Below are 18,410 nucleotides of genomic sequence, written 5' to 3'. Positions count from 1 at the left end.
CACTCAGGTCTAAGTCTCATGGCCCTCTATCAGAATCCAGAGTTTTGAGAAGATTGGAGAAACTTAATTTTTCGCCTGAAAAAAAAACGTAAGGGGTACCACTGTCGTTTTTTTTTCGGGTCGAATTTTTGAGTTTCGATATCTCAGCTCTGGAAGGGTCTAGAGCCTCCATTTTTGCACTCAGGTCTAAGTCTCATGGCACTCTATCACAATCCAGAATTTTCAGAAGATTGGAGAAACTTAATTTTTCGCCTGAAAAAAAAACATAAGGGGTACCACTGTCGTTTTTTTTTTGGGGTCGAATTTTTGAGTTTCTATATCTCAGCTCTGGAAGGGTCTAGAGCCTCCGTTTTTGCACTCAGGTCTAAGTCTCATGGCCCTCTATCAGAATCCAGAGTTTTGGGAAGATTGGAGAAACGTAATTTTTCGCCTGAAAAAAAAACCCGTAAGGGGTACCACTGTCGTTTTTTTTTTTCGGGTCGAATTTTTGAGTTTCGATATCTCAGCTCTGGAAGGGTCTAGAGCCTCCATTTTTGCACTCAGGTCTAAGTCTCATGGCCCTCTATCAGAATCCAGAGTTTTGGGAAGATTGGAAAAACTTAATTTTTCGCCTGAAAAAAAAAACGTAAGGGGTACCACTGTCGTTTTTTTTTCGGGTCGAATTTTTGAGTTTCGATATCTCAGCTCTGGAAGGGTCTAGAGCCTCCATTTTTGCACTCAGGTCTAAGTCTCATGGCCCTCTATCAGAATCCAGAGTTTGGGGAAGATTGGAGAAACTTAATTTTTCGCCTGAAAAAAAAACGTAAGGGGTACCACTGTCGTTTTTTTTTCGGGTCGAATTTTTGAGTTTTGATATCTCAGCTCTGGAAGGGTCTAGAGCCTCCATTTTTGCACTCAGGTCTAAGTCTCATGGCCCTCTATCAGAATCCAGAGTTTTGAGAAGATTGGAGAAAGTTAATTTTTCGCCTGAAAAAAAAAACGTAAGGGGTACCACTGTCGTTTTTTTTTCGGGTCGAATTTTTGAGTTTTGATATCTCAGCTCTGGAAGGGTCTAGAGCCTCCATTTTTTCACTCAGGTCTAAGTCTCATGGCCCTCTATCAGAATCCAGAGTTTTGAGAAGATTGGAGAGACTTAATTTTTTGCCTGAAAAAAAAAAACGTAAGGGGTACCACTGTCGTTTTTTTTTTGGGGTCGAATTTTTGAGTTTCGATATCTCAGCTCTGGAAGGGTCTAGAGCCTCCATTTTTGCACTCAGGTCTAAGTCTCATGGCCCTCTATCAGAATCCAGAGTTTTGGGAAGATTGGAGAAACTTAATTTTTCGCCTGAAAAAAAAAAACCGTAAGGGGTACCACTGTCGTTTTTTTTTTCGGGTCGAATTTTTGAGTTTCGATATCTCAGCTCTGGAAGGGTCTAGAGCCTCCATTTTTGCACTCAGGTCTAAGTCTCATGGCCCTCTATCAGAATCCAGAGTTTTGAGAAGATTGGAGAGACTTAATTTTTTGCCTGAAAAAAAAAAAACGTAAGGGGTACCACTGTCGTTTTTTTTTTCGGGTCGAATTTTTGAGTTTCGATATCTCAGCTCTGGAAGGGTCTAGAGCCTCCATTTTTGCACTCAGGTCTAAGTCTCATGGCCCTCTATCAGAATCCAGAGTTTTGAGAAGATTGGAGAAACTTAATTTTTCGCCTGAAAAAAAAAAACGTAAGGGGTACCACTGTCGTTTTTTTTTTCGGGTCGAATTTTTGAGTTTTGATATCTCAGCTCTGGAAGGGTCTAGAGCCTCCATTTTTGCACTCAGGTCTAAGACTCATGGCCCTCTATCAGAATCCAGAGTTTTGAGAAGATTGGAGAGACTTATTTTTTTGCCTGAAAAAAAAAAAACGTAAGGGGTACCACTGTCGTTTTTTTTTCGGGTCGAATTTTTGAGTTTCGATATCTCAGCTCTGGAAGGGTCTAGAGCCTCCATTTTTGCACTCAGGTCTAAGTCTCATGGCCCTCTATCAGAATCCAGAGTTTGGGGAAGATTGGAGAAACTTAATTTTTCGCCTGAAAAAAAAACGTAAGGGGTACCACTGTCGTTTTTTTTTCGGGTCGAATTTTTGAGTTTCGAAATCTCAGCTCTGGAAGGGTCTAGAGCCTCCATTTTTGCACTCAGGTCTAAGTCTCATGGCACTCTATCACAATCCAGAATTTTCAGAAGATTGGAGAAACTTAATTTTTCGCCTGAAAAAAAAAACGTAAGGGGTACCACTGTCGTTTTTTTTTCGGGTCGAATTTTTGAGTTTCGATATCTCAGCTCTGGAAGGGTCTAGAGCCTCCATTTTTGCACTCAGGTCTAAGTCTCATGGCCCTCTATCAGAATCCAGAGTTTTGAGAAGATTGGAGAAACTTAATTTTTCGCCCGAAGAAAAACAACGAAAGGGGTACCACTGTCGTTTTTTTTTCGGGTCGAAATTTTGAGTATCGATATCTCAGCTCTGGAAGGGTCTAGAGCCTCCATTTTTGCACTCAGGTCTAAGTCTCATGGCCCTCTATCAGAATCCAGAGTTTTTAAAAGATTGGAGAGACTTAATTTTTTGCCTGAAAAAAAAAACGTAAGGGGTACCACTGTCGTTTTTTTTTTTCGGGTCGAATTTTTGAGTTTTGATATCTCAGCTCTGGAAGGGTCTAGAGCCTCCATTTTTGCACTCAGGTCTAAGTCTCATGGCCCTCTATCAGAATCCAGAGTTTTGGGAAGATTGGAAAAACTTAATTTTTCGCCTGAAAAAAAAAACGTAAGGGGTACCACTGTCGTTTTTTTTTCGGGTCGAATTTTTGAGTTTCGATATCTCAGCTCTGGAAGGGTCTAGAGCCTCCATTTTTGCACTCAGGTCTAAGTCTCATGGCCCTCTATAAGAATCCAGAATTTTCAGAAGATTGGAGAAACTTAATTTTTCGCCTGAAAAAAAAAACGTAAGGGGTACCACTGTCGTTTTTTTTTCGGGTCGAAATTTTGAGTTTCGATATCTCAGCTCTGGAAGGGTCTAGAGCCTCCATTTTTGCACTCAGGTCTAAGTCTCATGGCCCTCTATCAGAATCCAGAGTTTGGGGAAGATTGGAGAAACTTAATTTTTCGCCTGAAAAAAAAAACGTAAGGGGTACCACTGTCGTTTTTTTTTCGGGTCGAATTTTTGAGTTTCGATATCTCAGCTCTGGAAGGGTCTAGAGCCTCCATTTTTGCACTCAGGTCTAAGTCTCATGGCCCTCTATCAGAATCCAGAGTTTTGAGAAGATTGGAGAGACTTAATTTTTTGCCTGAAAAAAAAAAACGTAAGGGGTACACTGTCGTTTTTTTTTCGGGTCGAATTTTTGAGTTTCGATATCTCAGCTCTGGAAGGGTCTAGAGCCTCCATTTTTGCACTCAGGTCTAAGTCTCATGGCCCTCTATCAGAATCCAGAGTTTTGGGAAGATTGGAGAAAGTTAATTTTTCGCCTGAAAAAAAACCGTAAGGGGTACCACTGTCGTTTTTTTATCGGGTCGAATTTTTGAGTTTCGATATCTCAGCTCTGGAAGGGTCTAGAGCCTCCATTTTTGCACTCAGGTCTAAGGCTCATGGCCCTCTATCATAATCCAGAGTTTGGGGAAGATTGGAGAAACTTAATTTTTCGCCTGAAAAAAAAAACGTAAGGGGTACCACTGTCGTTTTTTTTTTCGGGTCGAATTTTTGAGTTTCGATATCTCAGCTCTGGAAGGGTCTAGAGCCTCCATTTTTGAACTCAGGTCTAAGTCTCATGGCCCTCTATCAGAATCCAGAATTTTCAGAAGATTGGAGAAACTTAATTTTTCGCCTGAAAAAAAAAACATAAGGGGTACCACTGTCGTTTTTTTTTTTCGGGTCGAATTTTTGAGTTTCGATATCTCAGCTCTGGAAGGGTCTAGAGCCTCCATTTTTGCACTCAGGTCTAAGTCTCATGGCCCTCTATCAGAATCCAGAATTTTCAGAAGATTGGAGAAACTTAATTTTTCGCCTGAAAAAAAAACATAAGGGGTACCACTGTCGTTTTTTTTTCTGGTCGAAATTTTGAGTTTCGATATCTCAGCTCTGGAAGGGTCTAGAGCCTCCATTTTTGCACTCAGGTCTAAGTCTCATGGCCCTCTATCAGAATCCAGAGTTTTGAGAAGATTGGAGAGACTTAATTTTTTGCCTGAAAAAAAAAAACGTAAGGGGTACCACTGTCGGTTTTTTTTCGGGTCGAATTTTTGAGTTTCGATATCTCAGCTCTGGAAGGGTCTAGAGCCTCCATTTTTGCACTCAGGTCTAAGTCTCATGGCCCTCTATCAGAATCCAGAGTTTTGGGAAGATTGGAGAAACTTAATTTTTCGCCTGAAAAAAAAAACTTAAGGGGTACCACTGTCGTTTTTTTTTTCGGGTCGAAGTTTTGAGTTTCGATATCTCAGCTCTGGAAGGGTCTAGAGCCTCCATTTTTGCACTCAGGTCTAAGTCTCATGGCCCTCTATCAGAATCCAGAATTTTGAGAAGATTGGAGAGACTTAATTTTTTGCCTGAAAAAAAAAAAACGTAAGGGGTACCACTGTCGTTTTTTTTTCGGGTCAAATTTTTGAGTTTCGATATCTCAGCTCTGGAAGGGTCTAGAGCCTCCATTTTTGCACTCAGGTCTAAGTCTCATGGCCCTCTATCAGAATCCAGAGTTTTGGGAAGATTGGAGAAAGTTAATTTTTCGCCTGAAAAAAAAAACTTAAGGGGTACCACTGTCGTTTTTTTTTTCGGGTCGAAGTTTTGAGTTTCGATATCTCAGCTCTGGAAGGGTCTAGAGCCTCCATTTTTGCACTCAGGTCTAAGTCTCATGGCCCTCTATCAGAATCCAGAATTTTGAGAAGATTGGAGAGACTTAATTTTTTGCCTGAAAAAAAAAAAACGTAAGGGGTACCACTGTCGTTTTTTTTTCGGGTCGAATTTTTGAGTTTCGATATCTCAGCTCTGGAAGGGTCTAGAGCCTCCATTTTTGCACTCAGGTCTAAGTCTCATGGCCCTCTATCAGAATCCAGAGTTTTGAGAAGATTGGAGAAACTTAATTTTTCGCCCGAAAAAAAAAACAACGAAAGGGGTACCACTGTCGTTTTTTTTTCGGGTCGAAATTTTGAGTTTCGATATCTCAGCTCTGGAAGGGTCTAGAGCCTCCATTTTTGCACTCAGGTCTAAGTCTCATGGCCCTCTATCAGAATCCAGAGTTTTGAGAAGATTGGAGAAACTTAATTTTTCGCCTGAAAAAAAAACGTAAGGGGTACCACTGTCGTTTTTTTTTTCGGGTCGAATTTTTGAGTTTTGATATCTCAGCTCTGGAAGGGTCTAGAGCCTCCATTTTTGCACTCAGGTCTAAGTCTCATGGCCCTCTATCAGAATCCAGAGTTTTGAGAAGATTGGAGAAACTTAATTTTTCGCCTGAAAAAAAAAAAACGTAAGGGACCTTCCACCACTTACGGACCCTTCCAGAGCTGAGATATTGAGATAAAGAAATTTTCTTTTGAAGAAATTTCAATCAGCATCACTGATTCAGTAACAGGCTTTCAAACCTACTGTCCATTCTAATGGACAGACACCTTAAAAAAAAATCTTGATTTAAAATGTCCAATTCTACAGTCGATTTTTAACTTTAATAAGTTCAATCTTTCTATTTTACATACAAACTATGAAATACTGGCAAAAATATATACAAAATGTAAGAACAACTTAGAAAATGTTGCCAAGTGCTGCCATGCTTCTCTTCAATGTAGAGTTTATATATATATATATATATATATATATATATATATATATATATATATATATATATAATTACTACATGCAGAGCTTTACTGGCATTTGATTGGATGACAAACGTCCAATCTCATGGACTGCAGGCTTTAAACTAGGTGAAATGCTCCAGAAGTTAAAAAAGGGGGCTGACATGTGATGTCCATTGTAATGGACACACAGGGTCTGAATGGGTTAACACAAAAAATGGATTTATACCACCAAGATATGGGAGAGCAGTGATTGACTGAAATCATGGTTTGTGATAAAAGATTTTGTAATGAGTAATGCGGTTAAAAACCCAAACCATTTTATTCAAACCCCTCTCTCAATAATTTTTCCTTTTCCAGTATCTTACATCCAACTATGCATCCTCTTATAATCTTTATGCCTTTGTTTCTTACACTGATCTGTAGTCTGAATTCGAAGGCACTCTTCATCAAAAAAAGTCACAACTCTTTAAAACCAATTATCTTCTATATGGAAGACATCTGGCCTTTTTGGCATTTAATAATCATGTGTTGAAAGTGCAGTAAATTCCCCAATGATCACTGGTATAACGTCCACAGTCTAGTTTCTCCATTCCGACCAAGACCATGTGGTCAGGAGTGACTCCTGGGCCAGTTTTAGCAGACCTAAGGAAGATGCGGTCGAAGCGACATCTGCTGATGTAAGGCACAGTCTTATTGCTGTTTGCTTTGGTGTCCCAGGTGTATCGGCAGTGTTCCTGTTTGCCCAGCTGCTCCCATACGTCGCACACACCTGGAGGCAAACCTCCCACCTTTACCACCTACAGGGACAGAAACATTCAGAAATACTGCATTGCACTAGTGACTTCCACTGCGCTTTCATTCCTTCATCATATTTGGAGTTAAGGTCCTTGCACACCGAGTCAAAACACCTCTTAAAATGCTTGCTACGGATGCGAAAAATACAGAAAATCAAACCCGATCAAAATTTTTTTTCATGGTGGACAAAGTTTCGGAGGCAGAGAATAAACGTGACTGACTCAGTGAGCAGGGACTCAAATTTCGGACTCAGTGTGCAGTTTACTGTGATTGTTAGTCCAGAGTTATCCAAATAACTTCTCCTATTCACAGGCCCATCAGTAAAACTCTAGTGGCTTTCATCAACATCAAAGCAAAAAATGGGTTAATTTGTATTTGTATTAAAGGAGTAGTGCACTTTTAAAAAAAACTTTTGCTGATAATTTACTCACCCCCTTGTCATCCAAGATGTCCATGTCTTTCTTTCTTCAATCGAAAAGAAATTAAGGTTTTTGATGAAACCATTCCAGGATTTTCTCCATATAATAGACTTCATTGGGAAGCAAACGGTTCAAGGTCCAAATGTTCATTTTGATGAACGAGTTCGAACAGGAGAATCACAAACACGGATCACAGAACAGAGCAAGGCGAGCATTTGTGCTCATAAAACTTTTTCTATTTTTGAAATTACAAATCGTTTCGCTATAGACAAGACCCATATTCATCGTCTGGCGTCGTTTAAAGCTGCACTGAAACTCTCATTTGGACCTTGAACCGTTTGGTTCCCAATGAAGTCCATTATATGGAGAAAATTCCTGGAGTGTTTTCATCAAAAACCTTAATTTTTTTTCGACTGAGGAAAGAAAGACATGGACATCTTGGATGACATGGGGGTGAGTAAATTATCAGCACAAGTTTTTTTAAAGTGAACTACTCCTTTAATAATACAATACATGATTTTTGTCAACAATTACATTTTATTTTATAGGTTTAACCAAGAAAATTCTAAATCATTCCAAGTATATCAAAATAAAATCATAATTTAAGTTCAGTTAAGTTTAAGTTAAACAAACTCATAGTTAAATTTATTATTTTTTTCAGGTTAAACAAACTCCACTGGTTGGGAATCAATGATCTAGTTCATTTGGTACCTCAGCGTCTCTGAGATTAGTGTCTCCAGCGAAAATAACAGTGGAATCTTCTGGTGCTTCTTTTATCTTTTGAAGTATGACCCGCAGTTGTTTCATTCTCTCCTCCGAATGGTTCTTACAGCTTTCTAAATGTGATGTCATCAAGTACAGCTTTTTACCGGAGAAAGTCACCTTAATAAGAAACCACAGAGTCAAAAAAGAAATGGATGTGTGTATTAATAAAATGTATAATATGAGACACACCATCTTGAAATCTAAATAAAAATGAATACACACACTACCAGTCAAAATTTTGGGGTCAGTTAAAAAAAAGAGAGAAAAAAAAGAGATATTACTCCATTTATTCAGCAAGGATGCATTAAATGAATCAAAATTGACTTGTAATTGTAATGCCATAAACAATGAAATTTTGAATGGTAGTGCAATTCTGATTCGATTATGAAATACACCTATACAGTTATCTTCACAAACAATCTTTGGATAGCACTTATAAACCACAAACTCACCTGAGCAACTAACAGATTTCTCAACATTTGTGTTGTGGGATAACTGATGATCTCACTTTCCAAAAGTTTTAGTCTTGATTTCTTCAACATTATTGCCGTGAAGTAACCATCATCGCTCCCTTTAATGACAGGAGAACTTCATGAATCAGCAAAATAACCCCAAAATAACTTCACTGAGATCATTCTCTTACCTTCAACAAACAAGTAGCTGACAGCACGTTTCTTAAGATACTGAATGTAAGATGGAATGAGTTCTTGAAGAAAAACCACATCTGGTGTATATCTACAAATATAAAAAGTAAAACAAAACTCCCTTCTTGTCACATAATTCATGAAATAGAGGACATCAGGGGTCTCTAAACAACTCACAGAACTAGATACGAGCAGAAGCCCCTGGCACGCTCTTGAAGACTTAATGTGTCCAAACCATCCACATTCCAGCTGATGATGGAGAGCTTGCTGTCCTCAGCATCAGATTTGGTTACGCCACTTTCAGCTGGAGTTTTCTTCAAATTCACACTGCTGGAGCAAGAGGGTTCCTCTGCTGTCAAGTCAATGCTGCACAAAAAAACAATTTGAAAAAAGAAAAAGAAACAAAGCCAGCATTCCATCCAGAATTGATTGGATCGTTTGATGGTTATGGTTTGCTACTGCTGTGATGTCATGTGAGTGACAGGTTGATCCCGCCCTCGCACCATTAAACACACTGCCCAAGAGGGAGCGGAGGTTATTTTGATTGAAAATTGCATTGGCAAATTAAAAATAAAAATAAATAATGTGCACAGATAAATACAGCAATATTGTTTTGAATTCATGGTGACTGTTTTAAATATCATTTAATTAAAATAATAGAATAAATTAAGGTTTCTAATTAATTAATAGTATAGAGTAGGGAACATTACCAATCGACCTTATCCGTCTTAAATTTCTTCTTTGTTCCAGAAACATCAGCAGTATCAGAAGAATTCACCCCCTTTCTCTTAATCCCATTCCCAGCCACATCTTTGGTTTCCTCTGCGTCTTCAACATCAAACACTGAATCCATATGAGCTTCAAAGAAAGAGTTCAACGCTCTCTGGCAGGAACACAAATAAACGAACAAGAACGGCGTTAATCACTACACATGCTATACTCAATCTAATGCAGTGGTTCTCGAACCTGTCCTGGAGGACCACCAACACTGCACGTTTTCTTTATCTCCCTAATCAAACATATCGGATTCAACTCAACAGCTCATTATCACATGTTTGAGAACCACTGAACTAATGGTTTAATGGGAAACGTTACCCACAAAATTATAAGGTGTGCAGTAATAGATATTTACCTCCATGTCCCATTCATTTTCTGCCAGATAACACTGCGCCACGGCACTATCCGATCCAGACACAGAGGCAAACTGATCGCAAAGACCAGTCCTCGTTTCCTCTAAAGCAGACATTGCCTGATGATCCTTGTGGTTACCTGACATTACAGTGCTGGACATGTTCGTAGTTCACGGCGGGATTTGAATGTGTACAGCTACAAAAACATTCCGGGTGGATCCCGGAGAATACGGAAAATATAACGATATTTACATTTGCTTTTGGCCACTGGACCTACTGGATATACACTTTAGTATCATCACGACCTCAAAGTATTTCAAACTTATTTTTTCACAGTAAACTTCACATATTTTTAACCGTAGAATTAGCCTTGTTCAAACAGCGGGTTTCCGGAAGAATTTAACTGCAGTACTAAAAGAATCGGTTCTTTCGAACAGTTATTTTTTTTCAAAAACGATTAAGCAAATCCATGCACGAATAATATATTAATCAAATATGTAGGCACGTATATGCCAGTACAGTTTGTTGCAGCATAAATTGGAGCATAAGACATTTAGAATCCAAATATTATTAGCATTAACATTAAACAATTCTATATCCCTTTTGTTTTCATATTCCACTCCTCCTGCCACTTCTCTTTAAATTCTGCTTTGATTATGCTTACCATTTTATTTATTTATTTTACTTATTTATTTATTTTATTGAACAAAAAGTACAGGGGATACATCAAGCACACAAAAAATTAAATAAAAATAACAGTATACTCAAAGTAAGCAAGGCAGTAGATAAGGGAAGTCTAATAAAAAATAAATAAATAAATAACATTTTATTTGTACATTTGCCTAGAGAACGACTTTGTAAAACGAATCAGCAGATTCGTTGAAAAGACCGGATCCATTATTTCATAATAAAAGTCCTCACAGCCGAATGGTATGTCTTGGCTTCTAAAAATATTCGTTGATTAAATCTTCGCACTTTGTTTACCTATTTAGAATAGTGCAGTGGAAATTTTAATTTCCTCTCGCAGAGGAGAACTCCAAAAATGCCGTAACCTCTTAAATTATATACACTTTTATTTTGTATTACATTAAAGCAACCTTTCAAACATTCTGCCAAAGTGAACTTGTCCTTTACTGCGTGTTGGTATTTGCAAAAGCAGCAATGGTTTCGTTGTCGCTAAAATCACTAAAAGAGATCATGAAAGTGATGGTGGATTGTCCTGGATTTGATCGGGTTTTAAATAAGGTGGGTGTCTTTATTAAATTCAGCGATTCTCCTCGACAAACCACAATTTGATATGCAAACCAGCCAGACCAGTTCACACTGCAGTAGTAAACATAATGAGCCGTTCAATTTGTGATCAGGTCGAAATACTGTCTGCAACCCCTGGGAAAGTTGTGTGTGAGATGAAGGTGGAGGAGGAACACACTAACAGAGGAGGCACTCTTCATGGAGGACTGACAGCCACACTGGTGGATGTGATCTCCACTACTGCCATCATGTACACTGAGAGAGGAGCGCCTGGAGTCAGCGTGGACATGAATATAACGTGAGCGCTTGGATGTTTGTGTCACTGTACAAGACCATTAACGTATGTTACTGTGTCATGTATATGGAAGGGCTATGAATCCTGAGATATGGAAAACTGAAATTAATTATTTTCGGCAATTGAAATAAAGCTAAAAATTGAGGGGGAAAAAAAAAAAAAAAATATATATATATATATATATATATATATATATATATATATATATATATATATATATATATATATATATACGGTCACACTTTACATTAGGGTCCAATTCTCACTATTACCAACGACCTTTGCCTCAGTAAACTTATAAGTACTGATTATTAATAGTTAGTAAGGTAGTTGTTAAGTTTAGGTATTGTGTAGGATTAAAGGGATAGTTCACCCAAATATGACAATTGTCGTCATTTACTCACTCTCAAGTTGCTCCAATCTTTTATAAATGTTTCTTCTGCTGAATACAAAAGAAGATATTTTGAAGGTCGGTCACTAAACAGTCGATGGACCCCATTGACATCCATAGTATTTTTCTTCCCCTCCATACTGTGGGAAATCAACTGTTTGGTGATGACTGACCTTCAAAATATCTTCTTGTGTTCAGCCGAAGAAACAAATTCAGAACAACTTGAGGGTGAGTAAATGCCAGAATTTTCATTTTTGTGTGAACTACCCTTTTAAGCAATGTAGAATATGGTCATGCAGAACAAGGCTTTAACATGTGCTTTATAAATATGGATAACCAGACATGTTATGCTTGCTAATAAGCAACTAGTTAATAGTGAAAATTCGACCCTAATCTAAATGTTACCATTTCTAAATATTATAACAGCATGTTGTTATAGTCTAGTTACATAAATGCAGTGGTTTGAATGTAGTTTGTATATCTAGCTCAAAACAGTCTTTAAAAAACTGTTGGATAAAGTGAAAACAGGAAAACCACAATGGCAAAACATGTAATTCAAATGTAGATTTTGGCTGAAAATAAGTTCTGAATATGGTTTAAATTTCTATAATTTATTTATAGCATTTATTGGTTTGAAAATTCTTAGGTTTTTAAATGGCAAGTTCCAACTATGACATTTATAGGGGTATGTTGTCACAAAAGTTTAACATGTATTTTATTCCCTTGCTAATAATGGTGTAGCTGAGGAGTATTATCTTGGAATAGAAGTGAAACAACAGAAAAATGGGATAAAAAGTAGTCCCAGTCTCCATTAAAAATTTTATAACTTACATTCATCATCTAGGAGACTCTTGACACTCATATGTGTTTACTTTCTAATTAACAGATACATGAATGCAGCTAAAATTGGAGAAGACATCTTGATCACTGCGCAGGTTTTAAAACAAGGAAGGACTTTGGCATTTGCAACAGTGGATCTCACCAACAAGGCGAACGGAAAACTCATTGCACAGGGAAGACACACTAAACACCTTGGTAGTTGATTTTATGCCCTGTAAATTATGTCATTCTTTATGGTATATAATAAAAAAGTCAAACATTAAAAGTATTTTGCACTGTGGTTAAGATATGTTCAACAGTGTTTATTTCAACAGAATTATTCAAACAATGGGTACATCAAAATAAAGACAAAGACCCACCTTCCCCTCCAATGTGAACTTAGAATTTCAAAAGGGGAGAAAAAGAAATGATTTTATGCCATACGAACAGACAAGGATGGCTTACAGATACCAAGTCCCAAGCACTGCAATATTTAGTACTCTCAGAACAGGGTGGTCTAGAAAAGAAAAACAAATCCTTAATGATCCATTTCACGAAATTTCTCATTAGGTACATACGCTTGAATATTAGTCTCCCATCACATTTCCACCACCAATGATTACATCTGGTATCAGTAGCTTGTATGTATATAGTGCAGGAATTGCTCAATTGGTGACTATTACCACCCCAAGTAAAGAACAGCTTCAGAATCCCCCCACCTGACAGTTTAGGTCAACCATCCTAGATATACATCACACCGCACCTCCGCCCTCATCAGACACCATACCTCCAGAAATTATAAAAACAAACAAGGTTTGTCATATTATAGGCAAGGAATGACACTCAAATTAAAATGTCCAGCAAAAACTAAGGCAGTAACTGAATGAGAAGCAATGCCTACACCAAATGAGTTGAGTATTGTACACCTTGTAATAGAAGCCTTTTGAGAAAGACTACCCAGGCTCTTCTGTCCTCTGTCACTGATCGTCATTACTCAGGAAATCCCTACTCGATATAACAGACATGTTAACTATCCCTCATGACACTGATGTTTAGCCAGTCCAACACTAGAAGATCACACGTGAGAGACATCTGTCTCCTTTTTTCTCGCTCTCGTTTTTTATTTTTTGTTTTGTTGCTTTAACGTAAAGAGTTCCTTCGGTGACTGGTATTGTTGACAGTGCAGCTCCAAGAGAACCACTCAAAATCAATGTTCATGCAGGTTCAAATAAAATCAAAGAGAGGGGAGATGGGATGAGCCAAACCAAGACTGGTCGGGAGGGAGGGATAAAAAAAAAAAAAGGGAGCTAAATTAATCTCAAGATGAAAATGAGTGGTTAACAAAAAGGAGAGTTCCAAGCACAAGTTCAATTCTATTCAACTGAGGGATGAGTAGATATGGACAACTTGCTTCGAGGCCTTCAGGGGCATCTTCCGTGCGTTTCTCCTAGTCAGGCATGTATGGGCGGATGTGGTCCTCGATGTCTCCAACCCCCCAACAGGTAAGCTGATCCTGTGGCAGGTAGAGACAGAGGCTGCACAACTTGAAAACTGTAAGCTTGGCTTTTGGAGTCTGTGAAGGGGGAAAAAAAGGTTATTAATAAATACTGTAATATGCCGTAAATATTTAGATATAAGATGGGACTCACTAAAATTCTGGCTAATACTGACAAGACAATAAATTACACTTTTAATACAGCAAATAATAGGTTGTAGTGGTCAACCTAATAGCATGTTTATTTTAAAGATTTGTTTTCGAATTTATAATATATTAAATATTGATAAATATATATATATAGGGTTTATATTGACATCAGCCATCAAAAAAAAAAAAAAAAAAAAACGATATTGGTGGACCACTAATAAGGTGTATCATTACTAGGGATTAACTTGTATTAAAATTCAGGCCAATATTGACAAGTCACCAGGATATTGGCAATAACAAAAAAATAAATATTATACACAGTAAAATGTATTATAATAAGTTGTGTAATTATGAGGAATTTACTGATATTAAAACTCTGACCAACAACGATGACCAAGAAATTACTTTACATTTTTATCTATAAATAGGGTTGGGAATCGAAAATCTGGAATTGGATGCTTACGGTCAGGAATCGGATACTTGTTAAAAAAAATTTAAATTTTATTCCTCTTATCGATTCCTTTGAGTGTTTTTTAAGATGACTTAGTTTAAATCATTCAAGCGAAAGAAGACCCATGCGTTGTTTTCTATGCTACACGACGCAAAAGTGCGCACAGAAAGCCACCTCCCATATTGAATACTGCACAATAATAAAAGGAGTTCTTATATATGTATATAATCAATGGCACAGATAATCTAAATGTAAAAAGAGAAAATTAGCATGTACAACCAAACAAACAATAATGATACAAAAAAAAGTTCCTTTATACTTAATGTTTTAATGAACCAACCTGTAAGTGCTGTCTGTCCATGAAGAGAAAGACAGACTGATTGGGGTTGTTCATAACCATCCCAGCCTTGTCCTTCCGACCAACAGCATGCAAAAACTGCTTTTCATAGTCTCCGTGATGAAACTCGAACTTGGCCTGTGAATGTTAGAAAGTAAATGTAAACTTGTACGTGGATTTGTAATATTTCCTCAACAAGACTCAAGGTTTTATGTACATCTCATGTCCATAGTGCAAATGGCACAAGTTAGTGTTGTCAAAAAACTCGGTACTTCGGTACCAAGTCGGTACTAAAAAAAAAAAATGTTACGGTACCAGCTTTTCTAGGTACCGAGTACCAGGTTAATCCAGTTCTGTTCTAGACGCGATGTCTGAAACGTGCACAGTTGCGTCCTCTTCATAACGCTGATATGGCTCTCTCTCTCTGAATCCACTTGTTGACACGAAAAGAGGAAAGAGCCACATATGGAAATATTTTGGATTAGGCTAATGTCACGTTGCCATAAGAGGCCGATTACATGCAAATTCGCAATTTCAAATATAGGCGTGATTCAAGCGCGCTCCTAATAAAAACTCGTTGGCGTTGCATAGCAACGACAGACGCCGCGTGAGAGCAAGCGCTTTGGAAAGAATAAGCACGCGCAAAAATATAATTAAAAAACACGCGCGACATGTGAACGGCCTCTAAAGTGCTTTCGGGGTAGTTTTACGAGTACATGAGCACAGTAGTATCCACCCGACACCAGAGTACTACTGGTATTAGTATTGTCATTTAATGTCAGTGCCAGTTCTAGGCGTATTCTTGCCTTTATAACTCAGCAGGTTTAAAAAGCCTTTTTAAAATTAAATATGAATGCAGTTTTAGATTAATAAAAGGACAGTCAAGTCAAATAAAACATGTTTTATGGTAATGCTACAATACCATTCATAAACATTACTTAGTTATCAACACATTGAGTGAACAATATATTTTTACAACATTAATTAATGTTTGAAAATGTTATTTATTACAAACACCTGATTGTTCATGTTTGTTCACTTAATTCATTGTGCATTAAATAAATAATGGATTAAAACTTTACAAACAACTTTAAAAATGTGTTAGTGTATACTATTGTTTATTTTAGGTCATTTTATCTAATCTTTTTCTAAAGTGTTTATAATACAAATGTACAGTTTCCATACTTGTAACCGTGATAAACACTTAAATATATGTAAATTTAAACTAAGCTTTGGTACCGAAATTGGTACCGAGAACCGTGAATTTTAACTGGTATCGGTACCGAATACTGAAATTTTGGTACCGTGACAACACTAGCACAAGTGCTAAAGTTGAATACTTTAAACAAACATGCAACCCCAAATATGATTAATAAGAACCAAGTGCCAGGAAAGACAAGAGTTATACCTGAACAGGCCTGAATGGTTCATCTTCAGCCCCTTTCCATCTGGAGAACAGGAGACAGACAATCTTCTCAATATCATTGCGGGGCCAAAGGATAAAGTCCATCTCCTGGGTACAACCGATCACATCCTGTATGGATTTAGAAACATCAGTGAGATGTGAAACAGAAAGTGACCTCGAACGACATGACATGGATTTTTAGATAAGAAGAACCATTCCGTTCACAATGCTGCCAACAGCAACGATCTAAACATGTGTACTTACTCTACGCATTGACTGGTAACGAGGCGCGTGTAACTGCACCACATCTTTCTGGAGAAGTTCTAAAGAACTCTCTAAGGAGTAGCTCGTTCCCTTCACGCCTTTAAGGATATTCTCCTCATAGTTGTTTGTCATCACAGGTACCACCTCAGCTACTTCGAAGAGTGCAGACTTCTTTTTCTGTAAAAGTGGTAGAATGGCATATTAGAACAATGGCAGTCCATTCCCAAATCATTTCTTGGTTTCATACAGAATCAGTCAACATACCTTTTCCTTAAATACAAAGGCAATGTAGATCTTGAAGTCAAACTGATCGGCCAGAGATTCTCGTTTCTTCCGTATCTGGGCGCGGAGTCGGTTTCTAGTTTGATTCCGCCGAGAATTTGGGTCTCCCATTGTTACGGACAGTAAGATTTTCCTAACGCAGACTTTTTCGCTTTTTATTTTCTTGACCGTAGTAAATGAGGTTTTCAAACCCTTTGAAAAACTAAAGAAGCTATAACCAAGCACTACCAGCAGTACATACTAATTTGAATTAAATAACAAAGTTAGTGAAATCAAATCAAGTCATTTTTAATCCGGGTGGTGCACTTGGGCCAAGTAATTTTACACTTGTCTAAGTTTTGATGAGTTACACCATTTTTAAAAAGAAACAATCAAGCCAATGCTACGTGTACACTAAAAAGAAACCACTCATATAACACGACCTGATCAATTAGTTTTTTCTTTTTTAGATGAGAAACTGTTGTATTACTGAATAAAGGACAGAAAACACAAATGCCTGCTACACTGAAAACCCATTTTTTTGTGTGTGCGAGTCCGTGTGAGGGGAAAGATCCCTGGTTTTAGATAAATAAACCTTACTAGTTATCTAAAAAGCTGACCAAGAGATTTGACTTTGGAAAGTCTCTTCCAGTATTGACTCTTGCTTGTATCCATGTCTTTGTATAAACGGTCTCATAAAAGCACATCTGAATGACAGGTGAGAAAGACAACCATGGCAGAGAAATGCAGACGCCATGAGATATTGGCACGGAGTAAGAACACAGAGTTTGCTAGACATCTTTGGGTTTAAGGGCATAAAATGGGCCCACGAGCTCTCCTGCCACGGTTGAGTTTCATTGTGAGGCTTTTTAGTTTGTGGCTGGCTAGCAAACTAATGCTAGCTAAGCTGAATACACACACGCCACCAACTGATAACCTGGTTGAAGGGAGCTACATTTCTTTTTCTAACCAGTATGAGATCTACTAGAGCATTCAAAGTTAGTTATCATCAATAAACCGACTGTTACATTTTGTGTTGGCCTGTTTTTTTGTTATCGCGATGCTAGCAGAGACTGGCTTCGATGAGTGGCTGGCTAACTAACGTTAGCTAACTATTGTTTCTCTCCATTTTTTTATTCTCGAGTTGTCTTTTTGATCCGAGCAAGTACTGCAAAGAATCCTAACACGTATTAATACATCGATCTTAGTACAAAAACCCGCCCCGGATGAATTAATCCTCGGCTGAGGTTTAGCTTGATGGTCTCCGTTTGTTTTCGAGCTTTTTTCACAGTCGTCACACACCCGTATATGCCATGTCAAGATAAACTGACAAACCGACCGAAATCCTCCGTTCTCTCAGGTAACAGACGGCGAGATCTGCATCGCGGTGGACCCATAATGATGGAAGAAAAGGGTGAAATGTCTTTCGAGCGATTCTTTCGACTGTTTCGGCCCTTTGTTCTGCGTTTGTCTGGAAAATAACAAGCGTTCCTCGCTGAACAAACAACTCAAAATGGCCGATGCGCGTCACGCAGCTGTGCACATGTGATAGAGGAGGAGCGCGCGCTCCTGTCAGCTGGATTTATGGAGCGAGTGTTGTTGTTGGACAGTGTATTTCATTTTTTTTCACAAACACTCCAATTATATGTATGTTACTACTCAGTTTTAACTTACCGTTAATAGTGCATATTGCTCTGTTGTTACAAACTACTGTAGTGAAAACAAAAGCGGGGATGTGAAATGGATTTAATGA

General features: G+C 37.9%; 3 protein-coding genes across 3 annotated transcripts; 1 reads left to right on the top strand and 2 right to left on the bottom strand.

The window, feature by feature from the left end:
• Positions 1-6,080: 6,080 nt before the first annotated feature.
• tdp2b (tyrosyl-DNA phosphodiesterase 2b) lies at positions 6,081-9,799 on the bottom strand. The gene is made up of 7 exons (XM_039680437.2): positions 9,541-9,799; positions 9,119-9,291; positions 8,586-8,774; positions 8,408-8,499; positions 8,217-8,335; positions 7,711-7,881; positions 6,081-6,582 (listed from the first exon to the last, which is right to left on the bottom strand). Exons 1-7 carry the CDS (start codon positions 9,697-9,699, stop codon positions 6,307-6,309), a joined length of 1,179 nt encoding a protein of 392 aa, XP_039536371.2. The 5' UTR covers positions 9,700-9,799; the 3' UTR covers positions 6,081-6,306.
• An 822-nt stretch (positions 9,800-10,621) lies between these two features.
• acot13 (acyl-CoA thioesterase 13) lies at positions 10,622-12,583 on the top strand. Its single transcript, XM_039680631.2, has 3 exons — positions 10,622-10,783; positions 10,903-11,087; positions 12,362-12,583. Exons 1-3 carry the CDS (start codon positions 10,700-10,702, stop codon positions 12,516-12,518), a joined length of 426 nt encoding a protein of 141 aa, XP_039536565.1. The 5' UTR covers positions 10,622-10,699; the 3' UTR covers positions 12,519-12,583.
• Positions 12,584-12,596: 13 nt separating this feature from the next.
• c18h6orf62 (chromosome 18 C6orf62 homolog) lies at positions 12,597-18,186 on the bottom strand. Its single transcript, XM_039680630.2, has 5 exons — positions 16,661-18,186; positions 16,397-16,573; positions 16,136-16,261; positions 14,731-14,865; positions 12,597-13,867 (listed from the first exon to the last, which is right to left on the bottom strand). The coding sequence occupies exons 1-5, from the start codon at positions 16,787-16,789 to the stop codon at positions 13,742-13,744; spliced, it is 693 nt and encodes a 230-aa protein (XP_039536564.1). The 5' UTR covers positions 16,790-18,186; the 3' UTR covers positions 12,597-13,741.
• Positions 18,187-18,410: the final 224 nt, after the last annotated feature.

Source organism: Pimephales promelas, chromosome 18, assembly GCF_988280905.1.
Source record: "Pimephales promelas chromosome 18, fPimPro1.hap1.1, whole genome shotgun sequence".
Lineage (NCBI taxonomy): Eukaryota > Metazoa > Chordata > Actinopteri > Cypriniformes > Leuciscidae > Pimephales > Pimephales promelas.
The sequence above is the reverse complement of the archived record's forward strand: the minus strand, read 5'-3'. Positions and strand labels throughout refer to the sequence as shown.

What these genes read in the sequence shown, in the direction of transcription:
- tdp2b (XM_039680437.2), bottom strand. Translation starts at nt 9,699, where the DNA reads ATGTCCAGCACTGTAATGTCAGGTAACCACAAGGATCATCAGGCAATG. An exon ending in AAAATGAATGGGACATGGAG is followed by an intron (nt 9,292 to 9,540) that starts GTAAATATCTAT and finishes TGTTCCTGCCAG; the next exon opens with AGAGCGTTGAACTCTTTCTT. An exon ending in CAGCTACTTGTTTGTTGAAG is followed by an intron (nt 8,336 to 8,407) that starts GTAAGAGAATGA and finishes CTGTCATTAAAG; the next exon opens with GGAGCGATGATGGTTACTTC.
- acot13 (XM_039680631.2), top strand. Translation starts at nt 10,700, where the DNA reads ATGGTTTCGTTGTCGCTAAAATCACTAAAAGAGATCATGAAAGTGATG. An exon ending in TTGATCGGGTTTTAAATAAG is followed by an intron (nt 10,784 to 10,902) that starts GTGGGTGTCTTT and finishes ATTTGTGATCAG; the next exon opens with GTCGAAATACTGTCTGCAAC. An exon ending in AGCGTGGACATGAATATAAC is followed by an intron (nt 11,088 to 12,361) that starts GTGAGCGCTTGG and finishes TCTAATTAACAG; the next exon opens with ATACATGAATGCAGCTAAAA.
- c18h6orf62 (XM_039680630.2), bottom strand. Translation starts at nt 16,789, where the DNA reads ATGGGAGACCCAAATTCTCGGCGGAATCAAACTAGAAACCGACTCCGC. An exon ending in GTTACCAGTCAATGCGTAGA is followed by an intron (nt 16,262 to 16,396) that starts GTAAGTACACAT and finishes AAATCCATACAG; the next exon opens with GATGTGATCGGTTGTACCCA. An exon ending in AACCATTCAGGCCTGTTCAG is followed by an intron (nt 14,866 to 16,135) that starts GTATAACTCTTG and finishes TAACATTCACAG; the next exon opens with GCCAAGTTCGAGTTTCATCA.